The sequence below is a fragment of the Hemicordylus capensis genome, chromosome 4, assembly GCF_027244095.1.
Source record: "Hemicordylus capensis ecotype Gifberg chromosome 4, rHemCap1.1.pri, whole genome shotgun sequence".
Lineage (NCBI taxonomy): Eukaryota > Metazoa > Chordata > Lepidosauria > Squamata > Cordylidae > Hemicordylus > Hemicordylus capensis.
This window is the reverse complement of record NC_069660.1, coordinates 51,809,862-51,828,572: the sequence shown is the minus strand read 5'-3', so window position 1 is coordinate 51,828,572 and position 18,711 is coordinate 51,809,862. Positions and strand designations below refer to the sequence as shown.

The window sequence follows — 18,711 nt, the reverse complement described above, 5'->3', positions numbered from 1 at the left end:
TTTGAGTATTCTGGTTTGTAATGAGTACTTGAACCAGTTTCCTGATTCAGCCATCATGTAAGTTTAACAAACCAGGAAGATTTCTATTCAGCCAGATGTGCAAGGGATAGAGGGAACATGTCACTCCTGCCTTGTTCATAATGCCATGGTTTGCTGGATCACCTGAACTGGGCCAATGTGTTGAACAGGTTGACAGACAATGGGATCCAAAGAGTGGAATTTCTGCTGCTTTCACTTAACAGCCTACCCCCATGCCATATCACAAACTGCTTTTGAAAGTCCCCTCATTTCTAAGTAGCTCATGAGGTGCGTTTTGATCAACGTAAGCCTAAAGCTAATTTGAGCACATGGAACTAGATGCATAGCTCTTAGATCCCAGCCAATAATTCCTTGAAAATTTATCAAGATTAAAAAGCAATTTTTTTTATTCCATTAATACAGAGCCAGAAGTTAGATGAAAGAAATTGATCATTAAAATCTTTCCTTATGTATACAGAGCCGAGGACCTCAGTCAAAATGTGATATAAATTTATTATCTGGACTATAAAAGTTTGTAAAATAAAGTGTTACAGGCTGCTAGTGACACTTTACTTCATATTGAGAATTGCATTGCTCTCTGAAAAAAAAAATCAAAAAGCTCAAAATCAAAAGCTCTTTTCACATCAGAAACATTTCAATTATATTCCTTCATTTATATATGAATTGGCTCATAAAATACATAACAATTTTTTACAGCTTAAATGGAAGGCCCCAAACATTTTGTTTTTTAATATAGGCTTGTAGATCTGCTTGATGTCAACAGGACCTGTAGGCATCTACTGTTTGGGACTTTGTAGCTGCATAACTCTTGTGTGTTAAGACAGATGTAAAAAAAATCCCTAAGTTATCAGAAGTGGAGATGTGTGCTCTTGGCTTATTTTCTTCTCAGATATTTCTTGAGATGACTGGAATTCTTTGTTCATCTGCTAAAAATTGCTGGTGTGTATAATAAAGATGGTGTCCATCCAAAAGTGCTTCTGTACGCAAAGAGATTTTCTGCCATATTAAAAACCAAGGAAAGGAAGAGGTTTGTCAAAGCTCAGTCAGTTCTCCTGGTTCTCTTTCCACAGAGAACCACATCAGACTGTTCTGCACAAGCAAACTCACACTAGACCACACTTCATTTGGGGAGGGGGCAGGACAATCCAGGGATTTGCCCTTTATAGGTGCTGACTGGCTCTTTTTTTGTTCCTACAGATTAACCAGAAGAATTTTACTGAAATGGTTAGATACAGAGGTGGCAAAGCACTACAGATTTTCTAATCGGAAAAAGGTGGTGGACAATGAACAGTATATTTTAAATTATCCCCCTTTAGTAAAGTCATAGGTCTTGGAGACTCAGTAAAGATTGTGTGCTGCTCTGTGGTTTTTATTAGCTCATAAGGAAGACACTGCAATATTGTATTAGGTTCTCAAAAGAAAACCAAAGGGCTCTGTGGACGCCAGGAGTCAAAATAGACTTGACAGCACACTTTACCTTTATGGATACCAGAGAAGTGTACAGATCAAAAGCCATGGGGTGGTCAAGATTCGCAACACATTCAGAATCTAAGGTAGCCCTTGCTGTTGCATTACTGGAGATGGGAACTGACTGCCCCCCCATCCCTAGATTCAAGCTGGCTTCCTAGTACAAAAGTATCTGGCTCAGCAAGGAAGCACTGGCTTACCTGAAAGTCACGGATATAAGTAAGGAAAAAAGTGAGGAATGAAAAAGCCAGAGACCACTCAGATATTGTGCTTATTATGTGAGCAGTGTAACCCTGTAGAAGACAAAGATTTATAATGAGAGTCTTTTTCAATGCTGAAAATGTTCTTCAAAACAAAATTTATTCAATTGACAGCCTTATCAGGGAATATCCCTTTACTACACACACAAAAAGTATAGGAAGTCCACATTCTCATGCCGAGAACAATAGTGGTTAACATGTTCACTGCGATTGGAGAGTTCTGTGTGCTCCCGTGGAGTGCTTTATGAGATAAACCAGAATTTCCAGGCAATCCCAGTTAAATTGCTCCAATTAACCAGCATTTAACTGAGATAGATAACCAATATCTGATCCTGCTTATCTATCCCAGTTAATTTATATTTCTCTCTGCAAACCACTTTGGGAACTTCTGTTGAAGAGCAGTATATAAATATTTGTTGTTAATTGCAGCAATTTAACCAGGATTGTCTAGAAATTCCAGGTTTTCACAACATGCTCCACAGGAACATGCAGGGCTCACTTATTTTGGTCAACTCTAATTGTGATTGTTCTCATCGTGAGAATGCAGCGGAACTATTGTAATTTCTATATCTCAGAACAAGTTTTATTAATGGCAGAGGTGCAGCTAGGTAATGTTGGAGGCCTTTAGAGCCCCCCGCCCCCCTGCAAGTTAAGCATTTTTAAAGATGTAGGTTCTTGAGGGCACAAACCACACCACCTAGGACAGGATTTTGGAGGCCCCGGGGGCAGTGTTCCCTCTAACAGAAAATCCCAGATGTTATTGACTACAACCTCCAGCATCCTCAGCCAAAGCCCACTGCAGCTAGGGATTCTGGGAGCTGTAGTTAACATTTGGGATTCCCTCTTACAGGGGACACTGCCCAGGGGATGTAGAGGCCCTGGACTTTAGCCTCGAAGTCCAGGGGTAAGAGCGCCTCTGATTAAGGGAAACAATCTGTGAATCAGCACTGAAGAATGAGCTAACAGTTTTGTTTCCTTCCCATTTCTTACTCCTAAAACTTTAGTTTACAGCTAATTATGATTGTTACATTCTGAAATATTTCTTCATACTGTGAAGTTTTTGCTGAAAACCCTTCGTTTCAAATAGAAGACTCAGTAGTTTGGTAAAACTAGCTGGAGGCAATTGGCTATAAGGGTCATAGTAATCCTAATTAGCATGACTAGTGTTAAAACTGAATTGGTTAGAAATATAGAAAGCTGTCTTATATCGAGTCAGACCATTAGTTGATCTACTCAGAATTGTCTACATTGATTGGCAGCTGCCCTTCTGGGTCTCAAGCAGGAATCTTTCCCTACTAGGGACTGAACCTGGGACTTGCCACATGTAAAGCACATGCTCTACCATCAAGCTATGACCCCATTCCTGTAGTTGTCACTACAATTACCAATGCAAAACACAGAAAGCTTCTGCCATAGAAAAGCCCTGATCTGCATCTATAGAGCATCATGGCCACTAACCAGTAGTTCTGACCGTGTGACATGCTAGTCTTTTCTCATCTCTGATTGCTCAACCTAAAACAGGCTCCACACAGGATTTAAGCTGGTCACCTACTTCAGAAAGAGGAGATGTTCCTGAAGGCCAGGAGCTAAGAGAGAGAACACATGTTTTGCAGGCAAGTAGGGATGTGCACAAAACCAGTTCGCCTGGTTCGGTTCGGATTCGAACCGGGTCCGAACCAGGAGGGGGTGGTTCGGTTTTGTTTTTGTTTGAACCACCCCCTGGTTCGGTTCAGATTTGAACTGGTTCGGACACCCAAAAATTTGTAGGATGGTAGCTGGCACCCAGGGGTACCTGTCACCCAAACCCCAAAGCAATCGGACACTCGTACAATTTTTTATGAATTTTTGAAAATTATTTTTATTTTTTCCTCATAGGATATAATGGGACTCGAACCAGGCCATTATTCCTTATTGTGGAGCACCCATGGGTGCCAACAACCATGCAAACCCTGAAGCAATCAGACACCCCTATGATATTTTATGAATATTTGAAATATTTTTAATCATTTTTCTCCTAGAGTATAATGGGACCCGAACCAGTCCATATCCCCTATTGTGGAGCACCTAGGGGCACAAAAGCGGGGTGGGTGGTAGACAGACAGGGGTGCCTACCACCCAAAAAATCCCAAGGCAATTGGACACTCCTCTGATTATTGGTGAATTGTTAAAGTATTTTTGAATTCCTCATAGAGAATAATTAGGATTGCAGCAAATGTATAGCTTCACTTCGGGGGGAAAGGGGTGTTGTAGAGTGGAATGTGGTGGGTGGTAGTTCCTAGGTTCGGCAAGGAAGCTATCAGAATTATTTGAAAGGAATTGGGCAAAGGGATGATTTTTAAGTGATTTTTGAAGTTTACGCGTCTTTAAGGTTTTTCTCCATAAAGAAGCATGGAGGTGTCAGCAAATGTATAGCTTCACATCGGGGGCAAAGGGGTGGCCTAGAGCAGTGTGGGGTTGGTGGTAGTGCCAGGTAGGGGCAAGGAAGCTACCTGAATTTTTTCAAAGGATTTGGGCAGAGGGCTGATTTTTATATATTAGATATTAGAGCATATTAGAGTGGATTCATGGTGTCTCATTGAAAATCTCATTTGCTATCATAGAATCCACACTCAATACTTCAGAAACAACAGAACTCTGTACCCCATGGGTTAGAAACCCATGGGGGTGGTTGGCACCCTATGTGCACTACACCACCACTTGCTCTGGGCCACCCCAGCACACCCCAAGTGCACTTATGGGGCTGCTGAAAGCTCCATATACTTTATGAGGAAAAACCTTAAAGATGCGTAAACTTCAACAATTCACCAAAAATCAGCCCTCTGCCCAAATCCTTTGAAAAAATTCAGGTAGCTTCCCTGCCCCTACCTGGCACTACCACCAACCCCACACTTCTCTAGGCCACCCCTTTGCCCCCGACGTGAAGCTATACATTTGCTGACACCTCCATGCTTCTTTATGGAGAAAAACCTTAAAGAGGCGTAAACTTCAAAAATCACTTAAAAATCATCCCTTTGCCCAATCCCTTTCAAATAATTCTGATAGCTTCCTTGCCCACCATAGGAACTACCACCCACCACATTCCACTCTATGACACCCCTTTCCCCCCGAAGTGAAGCTATACGTTTGCTGCAATCCTAATTATTCTCTATGAGGAATTCAAAAATACTTTAACAATTCACCAATAATCAGAGGAGTATCCAATTGCCTTGGGATTTTTTGGGTGGTAGGCACCCCTGTCTGTCTACCATCCACCCCGCTTTTGTGCCCCTAGGTGCTCCACAATAGGGGATATGGACTGGTTCGGGTCCCATTATACTCTAGGAGAAAAATGATTAAAAATATTTCAAATATTCGTAAAAAATCATAGGGGCGTCTGATTGCTTCAGGGTTTGCATGGTTGTTGGCACCCATGGGTGCTCCACAATAAGGAATAATGGCCTGGTTCGAGTCCCATTATATCCTATGAGGAAAAAATAAAAATAATTTTCAAAAATTCATAAAGAATCGTACGAGTGTCCGATTGCTTTGGGGTTTGGGTGACAGGTACCCCTGGGTGCCAGCTACAATCCTACCAATTTTTGGGTGTCCGAACGGACCACCACCGGTTTGGTTTGAATTCGAACCTGCAGCCCGAACCTGATGGCTGGTTCGGTTCGAATTCGAACCTCTGAACCACCCTGGTTCAGATTCGAACCGGTCTGCACATCCCTACAGGCAAGCAGTCCCAGCTAGACAGGGATGGGGAAGACCCCAGGAGGTCTGCTGCCGGTCAGTGCAGATAATAGTGAGCTAAACTGGATCAATGGCCAAACTCAACAAAAGGCAGCGTCATGAGTTCCGAATAGCACTAGGTGACTTTGCTGTTATTTATCACCTTCCGGTTTTAGATATGGACACACTTTTCATAGCATGAAGAGATAATCTATGAATAGTGGATTGAGGATGGCTTACAGAATGACATATAGATTAACTTTGATTTGCCTATGACCCCGCTTTTTAGCCATTGCTAGCCAGAGGTACAACCCAGCATGCTCACAATGATCAGTTAGCTCTACTGAAAGAAAGAGTTTTTGTGGGGAGAACTACATACAGAGGCCCTTTTTAAAAGCAGTAAAGACACTGACCAAGTTCACATTTTGCTAGACTGAGCTGGGAGCTGGAAAGGGGATGGTAGGAAATGGGACACAGTACTCAAGAACAGTGCAAGGAATTCCCCAACTGTCGGCCACAGGTTTAGATTTTGTAAATGTATCACTTTATCAAAAGAAAAATCAATTCAGAGAGGCTAGCAGATTGGCAAGTGTAAGGGTATTGTACAGAATTAGCACCTTTTGGGGGTCCCTATAATCAAACCAACTGTGAGTTTCAGCCCCATTGCTGATCCCTTGCTTTCCTCCATTTCCTTGCTGCCATAGCCTCTTTTTTTTTATTGCTTTCCCAAACAAAGTAAATGGGCAGAGGTTGATCAGAAAATATCATACAAGTAGGTGTGAGCACGAACATAATTTTGCGGTTTGTTTCAAATTAAAATTGAACCACTGACCCATGAATCGGTTCAGTCGATCCATTTGATCAAACCGGTTTGGCAGTTCGAGGGGCTATGCTTGTAAAGTGGAATCAGGTTTATAAGCAAAGGGGTGGGGGAAATCCTTGAAAAGTCTTCTAATGGGCAAGAGGGCACCTTTAAAAAATAGATTAAAGTTCTTACCGGCTCCTCGAAGCACCCCTGGCGCAACCCAAGTGCTCCCTCCAGGAACCCAGTTCAAGCTAGAACAGTTTGTGCACACCCCTACATACAAAGCAGAGGACAAATGTCCTCTTCTTGATTTATCTTTATGTTTAACAACTCAAACTTACTTTTGTCTGAGGGTTCCAATGCAGCTTCTGTACTAATCCTGTTCCATACAGGCCGCTGTATAAAATGACTGAAGAAATAAACACTTTTCTAAAGTTAAGGAAGTTCTGACACACACATGGGGAATATTATCACTTTACAGTAATTCTTTTCTTGACAGAAGTTCTGTGCCTTTGTAGACTGCCTGACAGGCAGAAATTCAACAGGTGTCATTTTTCCTGGCATAGACCTTTATCTTCGAATCATCTCTAGTTTGTCAAGGAGCCCTGAGCAGTGTACATGGCTATGTTTATCCTCACAATCAGGTTGTGTGGTAGGTTAGGCTGAGAGTTAAGTGACTGGCCTAGAGTCACCCAGTGAGTTTCAGGACTGTATGGGGGTTCAAACTCTGGTCTCCTTGGTCCTAGTCCAAGACTCTAAGCACTACACCATATCTTTTAAATGTGACAACCAACAGACCAAATACCTTAGCCAAACAGAACAGTTATTACCTCTTGTGTCCTTCATACAATGGCCTCAAGTCAGAGAAGTGCAAGGGGAGGTCTGTTCATACTGCAGGGCCTTCTCACTTCTTCCCCACTGTGAAGTCCTTTTGCACTTACCCCCAAAGCTGCTCATGAGGACTCTCCAAAACAGCAGGGGAAGTGGGGCAGGGGGCTGCAGCAAGGGGATCGTCTTGCTGGGAGCCCATTTTGCCTGAGCAGAAGTGGCTAACATTCATAGAAGAGGCTCTCTGGATCCCGCTCACAGATTAATGAAACTCAAAATGCCTTTCCCTTTTTGCATTTCCATCACATTGCTGATTTATATTTATATTGTTGCACTTTTAATCCTGAGTGCTCACTCAGTGCTTTGCCTTTGCCTTGCATTTATAGGCTTTCCCTCTTTATGTGCATTGCTTTATAATGTTTGCAAATTTAATTGTTGGTTGCTGTACATTTTTTGAGCTTTATACAAGCCATCTGGAGATGTTTTATATCAGGCAAGTTATATATTTAACAGAGTTCATTTTTTGCTTCGGTTGTCTAAGGCTGAAACCCTGTGCATACTTTGAGGAATAAGCTTCACTGAAATCAATGCTCCAGAGCAAACATGCTTAGAATCTATCTGCAAATGGTACTAAATGCTTTGGCATATTCACATTAAATTTGTATTGCCATGATGTGGGCTTTTTCACACATTCTTATCACAATGAATGGAGCATGAAGTGATGCCTTTGCAAGTGTTTGACCAGAGCTTTCATTTCACCTCAAATACATGGATCTGGATTGTGATCCATTGTATCCATAAGAACTGGGTTTCTGCGCCTGCGCAGGGACCTCCCGGGCTGACTAGCTAGCTCCTCTTTGCGCCCCGCCCGTCTGCACGTGCCTTGCAGCTTCCGTTAGAATCGACGGTTGGGGCGCCTCTCCTTCAGTTTTCTCTTGACCGCCAAAGCGCTTACACCTCTTGGCTGTTGCTCCTCAATTATTATCAAAAATTTTGACTCGGACTGTTTGACTATTCTCTACTGAGCGGATTAATTGGTTTGACTTCAGAACGAACAACGGACTTGATTTGGGACTCTGATTCTAACTTCGAAGTTTGTACAGGACGGTTTTGACTCGGAACGGCGAACGGACTTGATTACGGACTCTGCTTTGTTTGTTCCTAAGTTTGTTTACTGAATTTGACTCGGAACGGCATTTGGACAATGGAAGCTAAGAAGACATTCAAACGGTGTGAAAAGTGTCGAGCAAAGTTGCCTTCGACTGATTATCACGACGCCTGTTTGATGTGCTTAGGAGAGAATCATAACACGGCGGCATGTAAGATATGCTGCTCGTTTTCAAAACAAACTAGACAAAATAGAGCTCTCAGGCTTCGAGCTGCGTTATACGAGGAGGCACTTCGGCCGCCAACTCCTCGTCCGTCGGCGTCGATGAGTTCCGGTTCAACATCGGGAGCTTCGATGTCGAAGGAGTGCGGTGCGTCAAGCTCCCCGGGATTGGGTTCCAGTGGGTCTGCTGATAAGCAGTCTAAAACCACTGTTGACACTCTGTTTAAGAAACCAAAGGAGGTTTCCAAAAAACGGAAGCATAAGGATAGAGATCGTCATGCTTCTGAGAGGGAAGGTCGCCATCGTGAGGAGTCTCGACATCGAACTCCCTCACCGACGGCAGCACAGATTTACGACGTGGACTCGGCTGAGTCCCCTACAGCCTCGACGTCGACACCTCCGGTATCGACGGTCAGGATGGTTCCGGCTTTCGACATCGACGTTAGTCTCGACGTCGACACCAGCGCCGACATCGAGATTGGACCAAGGCAGTCTGGGACAGGCGTCGACATTGGAATCGACATCGACGCCGATATCGGCGTCGAGGCATTTGCAAGTCTCGGCATCGGAGCCTCCCATAACTGCCCAGGCGGTGTATGCCATTCCTCCGTCGGCGTCCACGGTGCCGGAGCAGATATTGAATGTGAACACTGCTCCTTCGTCGGTGTTGACGGCTTCGACATTGAGGAGGATTCCTCATCTTTTGTCACCGGCATTGACGCCGGCTCAGTCCCCCTCGACGCCGAGGACTCCGAGTCTGGCTACACACGGGGACGGACTTAGAGAACTGCTGGAGTCGAGTTCGAGTACACCCTCGGGTGCGACGTTTCGCGGCTTCCTGTCGACAGGCTTGGACGAGGGTCCTGGAGGTGGAGAGCTGGCTGATCTGCCTCATGTTGCCTCACTGACACCAGCAGTGGTCCAGGATCCAAGAACCGATGTCGGGTGCTCTACGATGCTGCAGCCAACCCATTCCTGCGGTTTCCGCCATGGGGTGCCGGATGATTATGCAGAGTTCTTGCGTTGGAAAGCGGCACAGGTAGAAATGCAACCAGTACAAGGGCTGCGGAATTTTGTGCAGGCTGGACAACTGGCTCAGCCGCTGCTGCAGTCAGAGCATGCAGACCATCAGGGGCCGTCTGTGAACTTGCCTATACAAACACCATTGGTGCAAGTTCAAACCTACCTTCCAGAGAATTCACAATTACCTGTGGTCCAGACGAGGATGCCAGGAAAACCTGCTGGGAAAAGAAAGAGGAAAGCAACACCTCCTCCTTCTGAACCATCATCTTCACCCTCTGATGACAGTGAGGACGATGAGTCGGGACCGGCCTCTGACAGAGATGATATCAGTCGTAGGTCTGACCCCCCTTCGGATGTGCCACCAAAACTATCCACCTCGCCAACTGAGGAATTGAAAGCTTACCATATCCTCATAAGGGACATCGCTGAAGCCCTGGGCATGGACGTAAGCTCTCCGGATGCGGACGTTGCTGACCCGGTCTATAATATGATGAAGCGATCTAAGACTTCGCATCCTGTTGCCCTCACCATGATTCCTGGGATAGACAAGGCTGCGAAGGTGGCATGGGACTCAGTGGGGGTCGGGGCTCCAACTTCAAAGCGCATTGAAAATTTGTATAGGGTGACTGAAGGAGAGAACTCTTACCTGTTACGTCATCCTATACCGAACTCCTTGGTTGTCAGTTGCGCTTCATCCACCAAGAGTGGACACCGTCATTCCACGCCTGCTGACAAAGAGGGGAGGAAAATGGACGTTATGGGTCGAAAGATCTATAGCACCTCCAGTTTAGCAATTCGTATTGCTAATTATGCGGCGTGTATGGCACGCTATAACCATTTACTTTGGGATGCGCTTTTACAGGATTCATCCTCTTTGTCTCCGGAGGACTTCCAATGGAGATTTAATGATGTGTACGAAAGAACAACGGCAATAACGCGCCAACAACTGAGCGCATTCAAACACTTGTCGGAGACGGAATCGAGAGCAATGGTGACGGCAGTGAGCTTGCGCAGGCATGCGTGGCTTCGCTCAGCAACCCTGCAGACAGACATGAAGGAGAAAGTCGAGTCCTTGCCATTTGACGGCAAAGGTTTATTCCATGAGGACACGGACACGTCAATGGAGACGTTAAAAAAATCTAAATTCACTGCCCGCACCTTTATGGTGCCTTCGAGCGGTTCCAGCTCAACCGCAAGGAGCCGCACTTATTATCAGAGAAAGAGTGATCGGTATCGGGACCGCAAAGGATACCGAAGACAATTCAGACCTTACCAACGCGGTAAGGGCTTTAACCAAAAACAAAAAGGAAAAACAGCTCGTCAAGGCGACAAGGACGCTTCCAGCAAGAGCTTTTGACGGGACTGTTCGTCCACTGCATCAGTTTTGCAGCAGCCAATTAAGTCCAACGCTACAATCCAGGACCCACTACATCGGCCCTGTAGTTGCCAGGATCAACATCAAACTGGCAAGCCGTGCGCCAGCATGGCACAACATAACATCCGACCGGTGGGTACTGAGAATAGTGCAGACTGGATATGCGTTGGAGTTCGAGACAAGGCCTCCCTTCTCTGGACTGGTCTATACGCCGGCCACGGAGGTGTTGCGGGAGGAGGTCAAGGTGCTGCTGGAGAAACAGGCGATCACGCGGGTGCAATGGGCGAACAGACTGACCGGCTACTATTCCCGGTATTTTCAGATACCAAAGAGAGACGGTGGAATAAGAGCCATAATGGACCTGAGGGGGCTCAACCTCTTCATTCTGACCAGGAAATTCAGGATGGTGACGCTGCAGGGAATTCTGCCTCTGCTGGTGAACGAACAGTGGGCAGTTACTCTGGATCTCAAGGACGCTTATTTTCATATCGGGATACAGGAGAGTCACCGCAAGTTCCTCCGGTTTACAGTAGGGGCACAGATCTATCAATATGTGGTGCTTCCATTTGGACTTTCTACTGCGCCCAGAGTGTTCACAAAGGTGATGGCGGTGGTTGTAGCCCACCTGCGAACTCAGGGCTTGAGGCTGTATCCGTATTTAGACGATTGGCTCGTGGTGAGCCACGACAGGAGTTTACTGACCCGCCAAGTGCAGATGCTGCTAGCCTTGTTGGAGTGCCTCGGCATCAATGTGAATTGGAAGAAGTCGAGACTCGAACCCATGACTCGAGTGAACTTCATCGGAGCAGTGCTGGACTTGAAATTGGCCAGGGCGTTCTTACCTGCGGAAAGAATTACCCAAATGCACGAACTCATACGTCACTTTCAGAGGACTCCACGGCAGCCAGCGGTTCGAATCCAGCGGATGTTGGGTTTGATGGCATCATGCACCGCAACGGTGTCACACACGCGCCTCCGCATGCGCACATTGCAGCATTGGTTTCTCCACAACTTCCGACCCAATGTGGATGGCCAGAATATGCACTTGACACTACCACAACATGTCCTCGCCAGCCTGGGGTGGTGGCTAGACATGGACAATTTGGGCAAAGGAGTCGAGTTTGTGTCCAAGGAGCCCACCTCCCGGATAACGACAGATGCCTCGATGGTGGGCTGGGGTGCGCATTGCGCCAGCGTATGCGTGCAGGGGACATGGACCCAGTTGCAGAGACTTCAGCATATAAATTACTTGGAGCTATTGGCTGTGTTTCAGGGCCTAAGGGCATTCGAACCTATGATAAGGGGACGGTCAGTACAGCTGGAGTTGGACAACACGACGGCGATTGCCTACCTCAACCATCAAGGGGGGACAGTGTCACTGTCTCTTTGCCTACTTGCGAGAAAAATATGGGACTGGTGCATTCAACATTCAATTCACCCAGTGGCAATACATATAAAGGGTGTAGACAACTGCTTGGCCGACAGGCTCAGCAGGGACATCAGTTTCAACCAAAGACACGAGTGGGAAATCAACCCGATGTATCTCGACAGGGTGTTCGAGATCTGGGGGGTCCCATCGATAGACTTATTTGCCACGGTTGCCAACAAAAAGTGTGCCAATTATTGTTCGCGTGCGGGCATAGGCCAGGGATCCCTGGGGGATGCTTTTCAACGGGCCTGGAAGACGGGGCTGTTATATCTTTTTCCCCCGCTGCCGTTAATGGGCCGTGTGGTTGCGCAGATATTGCGGGACCAAACGAAATGCATACTTCTGGCCCCATGGTGGCCGCGCCAGCCGTGGTTTGCCACACTTCTGGGAATGTCTCATTCAGTGTTCCACAAGTTCCCCAGGGCTCCAAACCTGTTGCAAAGAGAACACGGAACGGTGTTACACCCCGATGTGCACTCTCTCAAGCTGACCGCTTGGAGAATCAACTATTAAACAACATCTTACTAAACAGTAGGCGTGCGTCGACAAGACGCAGTTATGCCTGCAAGTGGAACCGCTTCAAGAGTTATATGAGGGGGAAGAGTGTCACGCCATTGCGTGCGACCCCTCGGGATGTGCTACGTTACCTGACATCGCTCAAACTGAGTGGATTGGCGAATGTCTCCATTAAGCTGCATTTGGCTGCAATCTCGTCAAAGCACAGGGGATGGGATGGGTCCACGGTTTTCTCCCACCCGGAATGTAAACGTTTCCTGAAAGGTGTTAATAACCTTTACCCTCCTGTGCGCAGCCCAATGGAGCAGTGGAGTCTGTCTTTAGTACTCTCCGCCCTAACGGAGGCACCCTTTGAGCCACTGGCGACTATTCCGCTGAAGTTTCTGACTTTGAAGGTGGCATTCTTGGTAGCCATTACATCGGCTAAGAGAGTGAGCGAGATGACGGCCCTGCGGATGGATAGACCCTACACTCAATTCTATCCACACAAGGTTGTGATGCGTCTCGATCCGAGATTCCTGCCGAAGGTGGTGACAGATTTCCACTTAAATCAAGACATAGTGCTGCCAACTTTCTTCAGTAGTCCGGAGACAGACTTAGAGAAGGCCCTCCACATGTTGGACGTGCGTAGATCACTCCTATACTATTTGGAGAGAACTCATGACTTTAGGAAGAGTAAAAAGCTTTTTCTCTCCTTCCGGGGGCGTAGCAAGGGCCGTCCAATCTCTCGCCAGAGACTTGCTCACTGGCTAGTGGAACTGATTTTCCTCGCCTATAAAAGCCAGAAGATAACACCGCCAAAGACGGTTCGGGCTCACTCTACTAGGGCCTACGCAACGTCTGCGGCACATCTGTCAGGCATTAAAATGGCAGATGTCTGCCTGGCGGCGACATGGTCATCGCATCTACCATTCGTGAAGCATTATGCTTTGGATCTGCGGATGGCTAGGGAGGCGAATTTTGGAAGATCAGTGTTGAAACGTGTGTTGGCATAGCTGGGGGTCATCTGCACCCGCCTCCTTATGGGGTAGCTTGCTAAACACCCAGTTCTTATGGATACAATGGATCACAATCCAGATAAACAGGTTGCTTACCTGTAACTTATGATCTGGATGTGATCCGTTGTATTCATAAGTCCCTCCCAGCCGGCCCCGCTGCAGAATGCCTGGACTAGTGGATGCTGGTGTGTGGATCGTCATTTATATGGCTGTCTGCGAGAAATCTGAAGGAGAGGCGCCCCAACCGTCGATTCTAACGGAAGCTGCAAGGCACGTGCAGACGGGCGGGGCGCAAAGAGGAGCTAGCTAGTCAGCCCGGGAGGTCCCTGCGCAGGCGCAGAAACCCAGTTCTTATGAATACAACGGATCACATCCAGATCATAAGTTACAGGTAAGCAACCTGTTTTTTTTCAGCTCAGTCTGTCCATGGGCCAGTTCAGACATTGTGCAGAACCTTGGTTAATTCCAGGCTCTGTGCGATGTAGCTGAACCTTGGTTGTATGCACTCCCCTCTCCCATCTCCACCCAAGTGTCCACTTCCTATCTAGGTTAAAATAAACCAAGACTGTCCATTCTTCTCCTCCCTATTGTGTTGTCTCTGCACAGAGACTGTACATTTTTGGAAGGGCTTTTTTTATTTCACTGAGCAGCACTTCATTTATTTTAAGCACTATACCAGTGAGTGAGTGTACCGGCCTTCAGACTCGCAGAACAAAGAAATGCTTTTAGGATTTGAGAAAACATCCAACTTTCCCACCCCCAAATCAGCTATTCATGAAACAGAAGCACAGCCCAGTCCTTGAGTTAGGTGTACCTGAAACATATTTCAATCAATCTGCTTAGGTACATCAGATATGATCAGGCTGTAAGGCTAAAATCCAATGCACATTTACTTACGTACTATTGAGATCAGGGACTTACTTATGAGTAAGCATGCAAAGGCCTGTAGCCATTCTTTAGAAGAGTCCTGTTGCAATCAAACTGCAGTCCTAAATGCATGCTATTGGAAACAAATTCCACTGAACTCAACGAGCCTTAGTTCAAGATTTGTTTCCTTATGATGGCAGATACAAGCAATATGAACACTGTGCACAATAAGAATATAAAACCATCCCTGCTGAATTAGACCCAAGGCCCATCTAGTCCAGCATCCCATTTCACACAGTGGCCCACAAGATGCCTCTGAGAAGCCCACAGGCAAGATCTGAGGGCATATCCTCTCTCCTGCTGTTGCTGCCCTGCAACTGGTAGGAACATAGGAAGCTGCCATATAACAAGCCAGACCATTGGTCCATCTTGCTCAGTATTGTCTACACATACTGGCAGATGGTTCTCCAAGGTTCTCTCTCTCAGCCCTATCGTGGAGATGCCAGGGAAGGAACTTGGAACCTAGATGCTCTTCCTAGAGCGACTCCGTCCCCTAAGGGAATTCCTTACAGTGCTCATACTTCTAGTCTCCCTTTCATATGCAACCAGGGTGGACCCTGCTTAGCTAAGGGAACAAGTCAAGCTTGCTACCACAAGACCAGCTCTCTATTTAGAGGCATCTTGCCCCCGAGGCTGGAGACTGACTATAGCCAGCAGATTAATAGCCATTGATAGACCTGCCCTCCATTTGTCTAAGCCCCTTTTAAAGCCATCCAAGCTAGTGGCCATCAGGACATCCCATGGCAGATAATTCCATAGGTTAATTATGCACTGTGTGAAGAAGTACTTCCTTTTGTTGGTCCTAAATTTCCCAGCCTTCAGTTTCATGGGATGACCCCTGGTTCTAGTGTTATGAGTGAGAGAAAATATTCTCTGTCCACTCTCTCTACTCCATGCATAATTTTATACACCTCTATCATGTCTCCCCATAGTCCCCGCTTTTCCAAACTAAAGAGTCCCAGATGCTGTAGCCTTGCCTCGTAAGGAAAGTGCTCCAGGCCCCTGATCATCTTGGTTGCCCTCTTCTGCACCTTTCTACAACATCCTTCTTAAGATACGGTGACCAGAACTGTACACAGTACTCCAAATGTGGCCACACCATAGATTTGTATAAGGGCATTATAATATTAGCATTTTTATTTTCTCTTTCCTAATGAGCCCTAGCATGGAATTTGCCTTTTTCCACAGTTGCCACTCACTGAGTCAACACTTTCAACAAGCTGTCTACCACGACCCCAAGATCTCTCTCCTGGTCAGTCAATGACAGCTCAGACACCATCAGTGTAGATGTGAAGTTGGGTTTTTGTGCCCATATATGCATCACTTTACACTTGTTTACATTATATACTTACTGAAGAACACACATTTATTTTTTTTAGCCATTATTTCCATGAATATAAATGATGCTTTATTTAACCATTTGCTTTTACAAAATTGTGCACATTCACTATCTTAGCTTTGTTTCACAGCAAAGGATACTACTCACTATGCTTGATGCACACCACAGCAGAACTGTCAACCTAATCCAAAAAATGCCCTTCCCGTGAATTGCCGGCTGCATCTGATAGGAAAGGATGGTCTGAACCAGAATGTAAAAAGCTCCTATTCCAAATGTGAGGCAAGCTCCAATTATATGCATGGAAATTAAAGTGCTTTTCTAGAAGAGAAGAACAAAGTTCAGATGATTTTCAGAGCTGGTCAGACAGCAAGGTATTTGAAAGTTTGCTTAACAGTGCCATGACCAATTATGCATTGAAACTCTGGATGGGAGACTCTCAAGGAGAGCTCATATTTGCAAAAAATATGATGCTAGTGGATAGTCCTCTTTATGAATCATCAAAGCAATGTGGAGGTGCCTGTTTTTTGGAGTTCACTTTTTCCATGAGCGTAGAACAGATTGTGACTGTGTGTACAAGTAATCGATGCAATATGCTCAAAGCAGGTAGTTGTATTTCCTGTTATCATTGCCTCTTTTATTTCTTCCCTAATATTGGTTGCAGACATTTACACAACTTCTCCTTTACGTTTTTCCTTCATATGCTTTGCCCAGGATTTCAAATGAGTTTTATTATAAGAACAGCCCTGCTGGATCAGGCCCAAGGCCTATCTAGACCAGCATCTAGATGGCAGATGGCATGCCCTCTCTCCTGCTGTTGCTCCCCTGCAACTGGTATTGAGAGGCATCGTGCCTCTGAGGCTGAAGGTGGTCCACAGCAACCAGATTACTAGCCAATGATACACCTGTCCTCCATGAATTTGTCTAAGCCCCTTTGAAAGCCATCCAAGCTGGTGGCCATCACCACATCCCATGGCAAGGAATTCCATAGATTAATTATGCACTGTGTGAAAAAGTACTTCCTCTTGTCAGTCCTAAATTTTCCAGCCTTCAGTTTCATGGGATGATACCTGGTTATAGTGCTGTGAGAGAGGGAGAAAAATTTCTCTCTGTCCAGTCTCATTACGTCACATATCTGCCAAATGCTCTTTATGCCTTTTTAACAGGGGTCTTCCTATCTCCCCAATGTAATGTTCTTCACATTCAAGACATACAATCTTACATTGTTCCTTTAATTTGGCAAATACCCCACTCCTTCTCACAAATCAAACAATCCCCGCTTCTCTCACATTTACTGTCATAAAGCTAGACCTTGCCAAATACTGCTTCAGGCTCATGGGTGCTGTACAGACCACATTAACCCTCAGGCCATGTTTTCTCAGGATCTTTTGTGTTTGCCAGGTAAATCCGTCAGTCACATAAGGGACTCTCAGCATTGGTAACCCTTCCTCAAATTTTGTTTTCTTAGATTGATCCCCCTCCTCTCCCCTGTTCTTGGATTTGTTATTTAGTTTCAGTTGCTGTATTTAAGCTCAAGAGTTTCCAGCTGTTTGAGACAGCACATTGACAATGATGTTTTAGCATGGAAACGAGTTTGCTGAAGTTAAGATCTTGGTTTTATTTGTTTTTTACTTATGCATTAAGAGAGGTCTATAAAATCTTGTCATACTATCATGAATTCTTGTGTCTGTAACTGTTTGCAATTTGATTCTAACTTCATATTGTATTCTATATCTTGCTTGAAAATGTATCCACTTCTGTTATTGCCAAAACAAAACTGGACTATTCTAATTGCTATTAACTAAAGGACATGCGGATACTGCAGATGCACAACAACCATAAAGTTGGTGTGTGGCAAGCAAAGTCCAGTAGAAAAGAGAAACCTGAAAGATAAGGAGAGCAGGCAGGAAGTTTTGTTGTTAACAGCAAAACTTTCTTCTACTTTGACAGAGTAAGTATAAACAGTGAGGCAGCTTTGTGTGTGCACTCACATTTATGGCCGAAACCAAATTATTTTCAATTTCTCTCTGAAAAAGGCTGGTCACATGCTTAGTATAAGAGTTCCTTTAATTCCCAGAAAAGTAAAGATGAAGCACAAACCTGGAAGTTTGCAATGATGCAAAGCCCAAAGCAACTGACCATTCCCAACAAAAAGCCAGCCTTGTTTAACCTGAGGATCTTGGGTTCTTCAGGATTCAAAGCACTGACTTGTTTATATCGGACATACATAGTAGCAATGCCTGTAAAACAATCCAAATGCCATGAGGAGAGGGTAAGAGAATCTGCCATTCAACAGCAAAGATGACAGATGTGAAGAGCAAACAACCACCAAAAGCTCAAAAGAAAATGAAAGGAATGCAGAAATGTATAGTGTGTACAGAGCTATGCTGATAAATCTTGAATGATATGACATAGCTATTCTTCATAAAACAGGCAGAATGAGCAGGATTATTCATGCAACGACGCTCATGTCCCTTCCAGGAGTCCACCAATACCATATCACAAAGCGACACAAAAAAGAGTTTTATTATCCTACAGCTATATAATTCCTTCCCTTAGAAGCCTCACTACAGCCCAAGTCAGTGGTGTAACAAGCTCTGAAGGGGCCTGTGTACAAGAATTGAACATGAGGTTCCATCAAATAATTTCCCCATAGGAATCAATGGG

At 45.4% G+C, this 18,711-nt stretch overlaps 1 protein-coding gene across 7 annotated transcripts in view; it reads right to left on the bottom strand.

Annotated features, from left to right (window-relative positions):
- Positions 1–514: 514 nt before the first annotated feature.
- DRAM2 (DNA damage regulated autophagy modulator 2) overlaps positions 515–18,711 on the bottom strand; it is a 35,147-nt gene continuing 16,950 nt past the window's right edge. For all 7 annotated transcript variants that reach the window (XM_053243378.1, XM_053243382.1, XM_053243380.1 and 4 more), the window contains 5 exons: positions 18,145–18,284; positions 16,188–16,365; positions 6,624–6,706; positions 1,707–1,799; positions 515–1,035 (listed from right to left, as the gene is read on the bottom strand). In XM_053243378.1, coding sequence (XP_053099353.1) covers positions 925–1,035; positions 1,707–1,799; positions 6,624–6,706; positions 16,188–16,365; positions 18,145–18,284 — 605 coding nt within the window. In that variant the 3' untranslated portion in view covers positions 515–924. The remainder of the gene's footprint in view (positions 1,036–1,706; positions 1,800–6,623; positions 6,707–16,187; positions 16,366–18,144; positions 18,285–18,711) is intronic.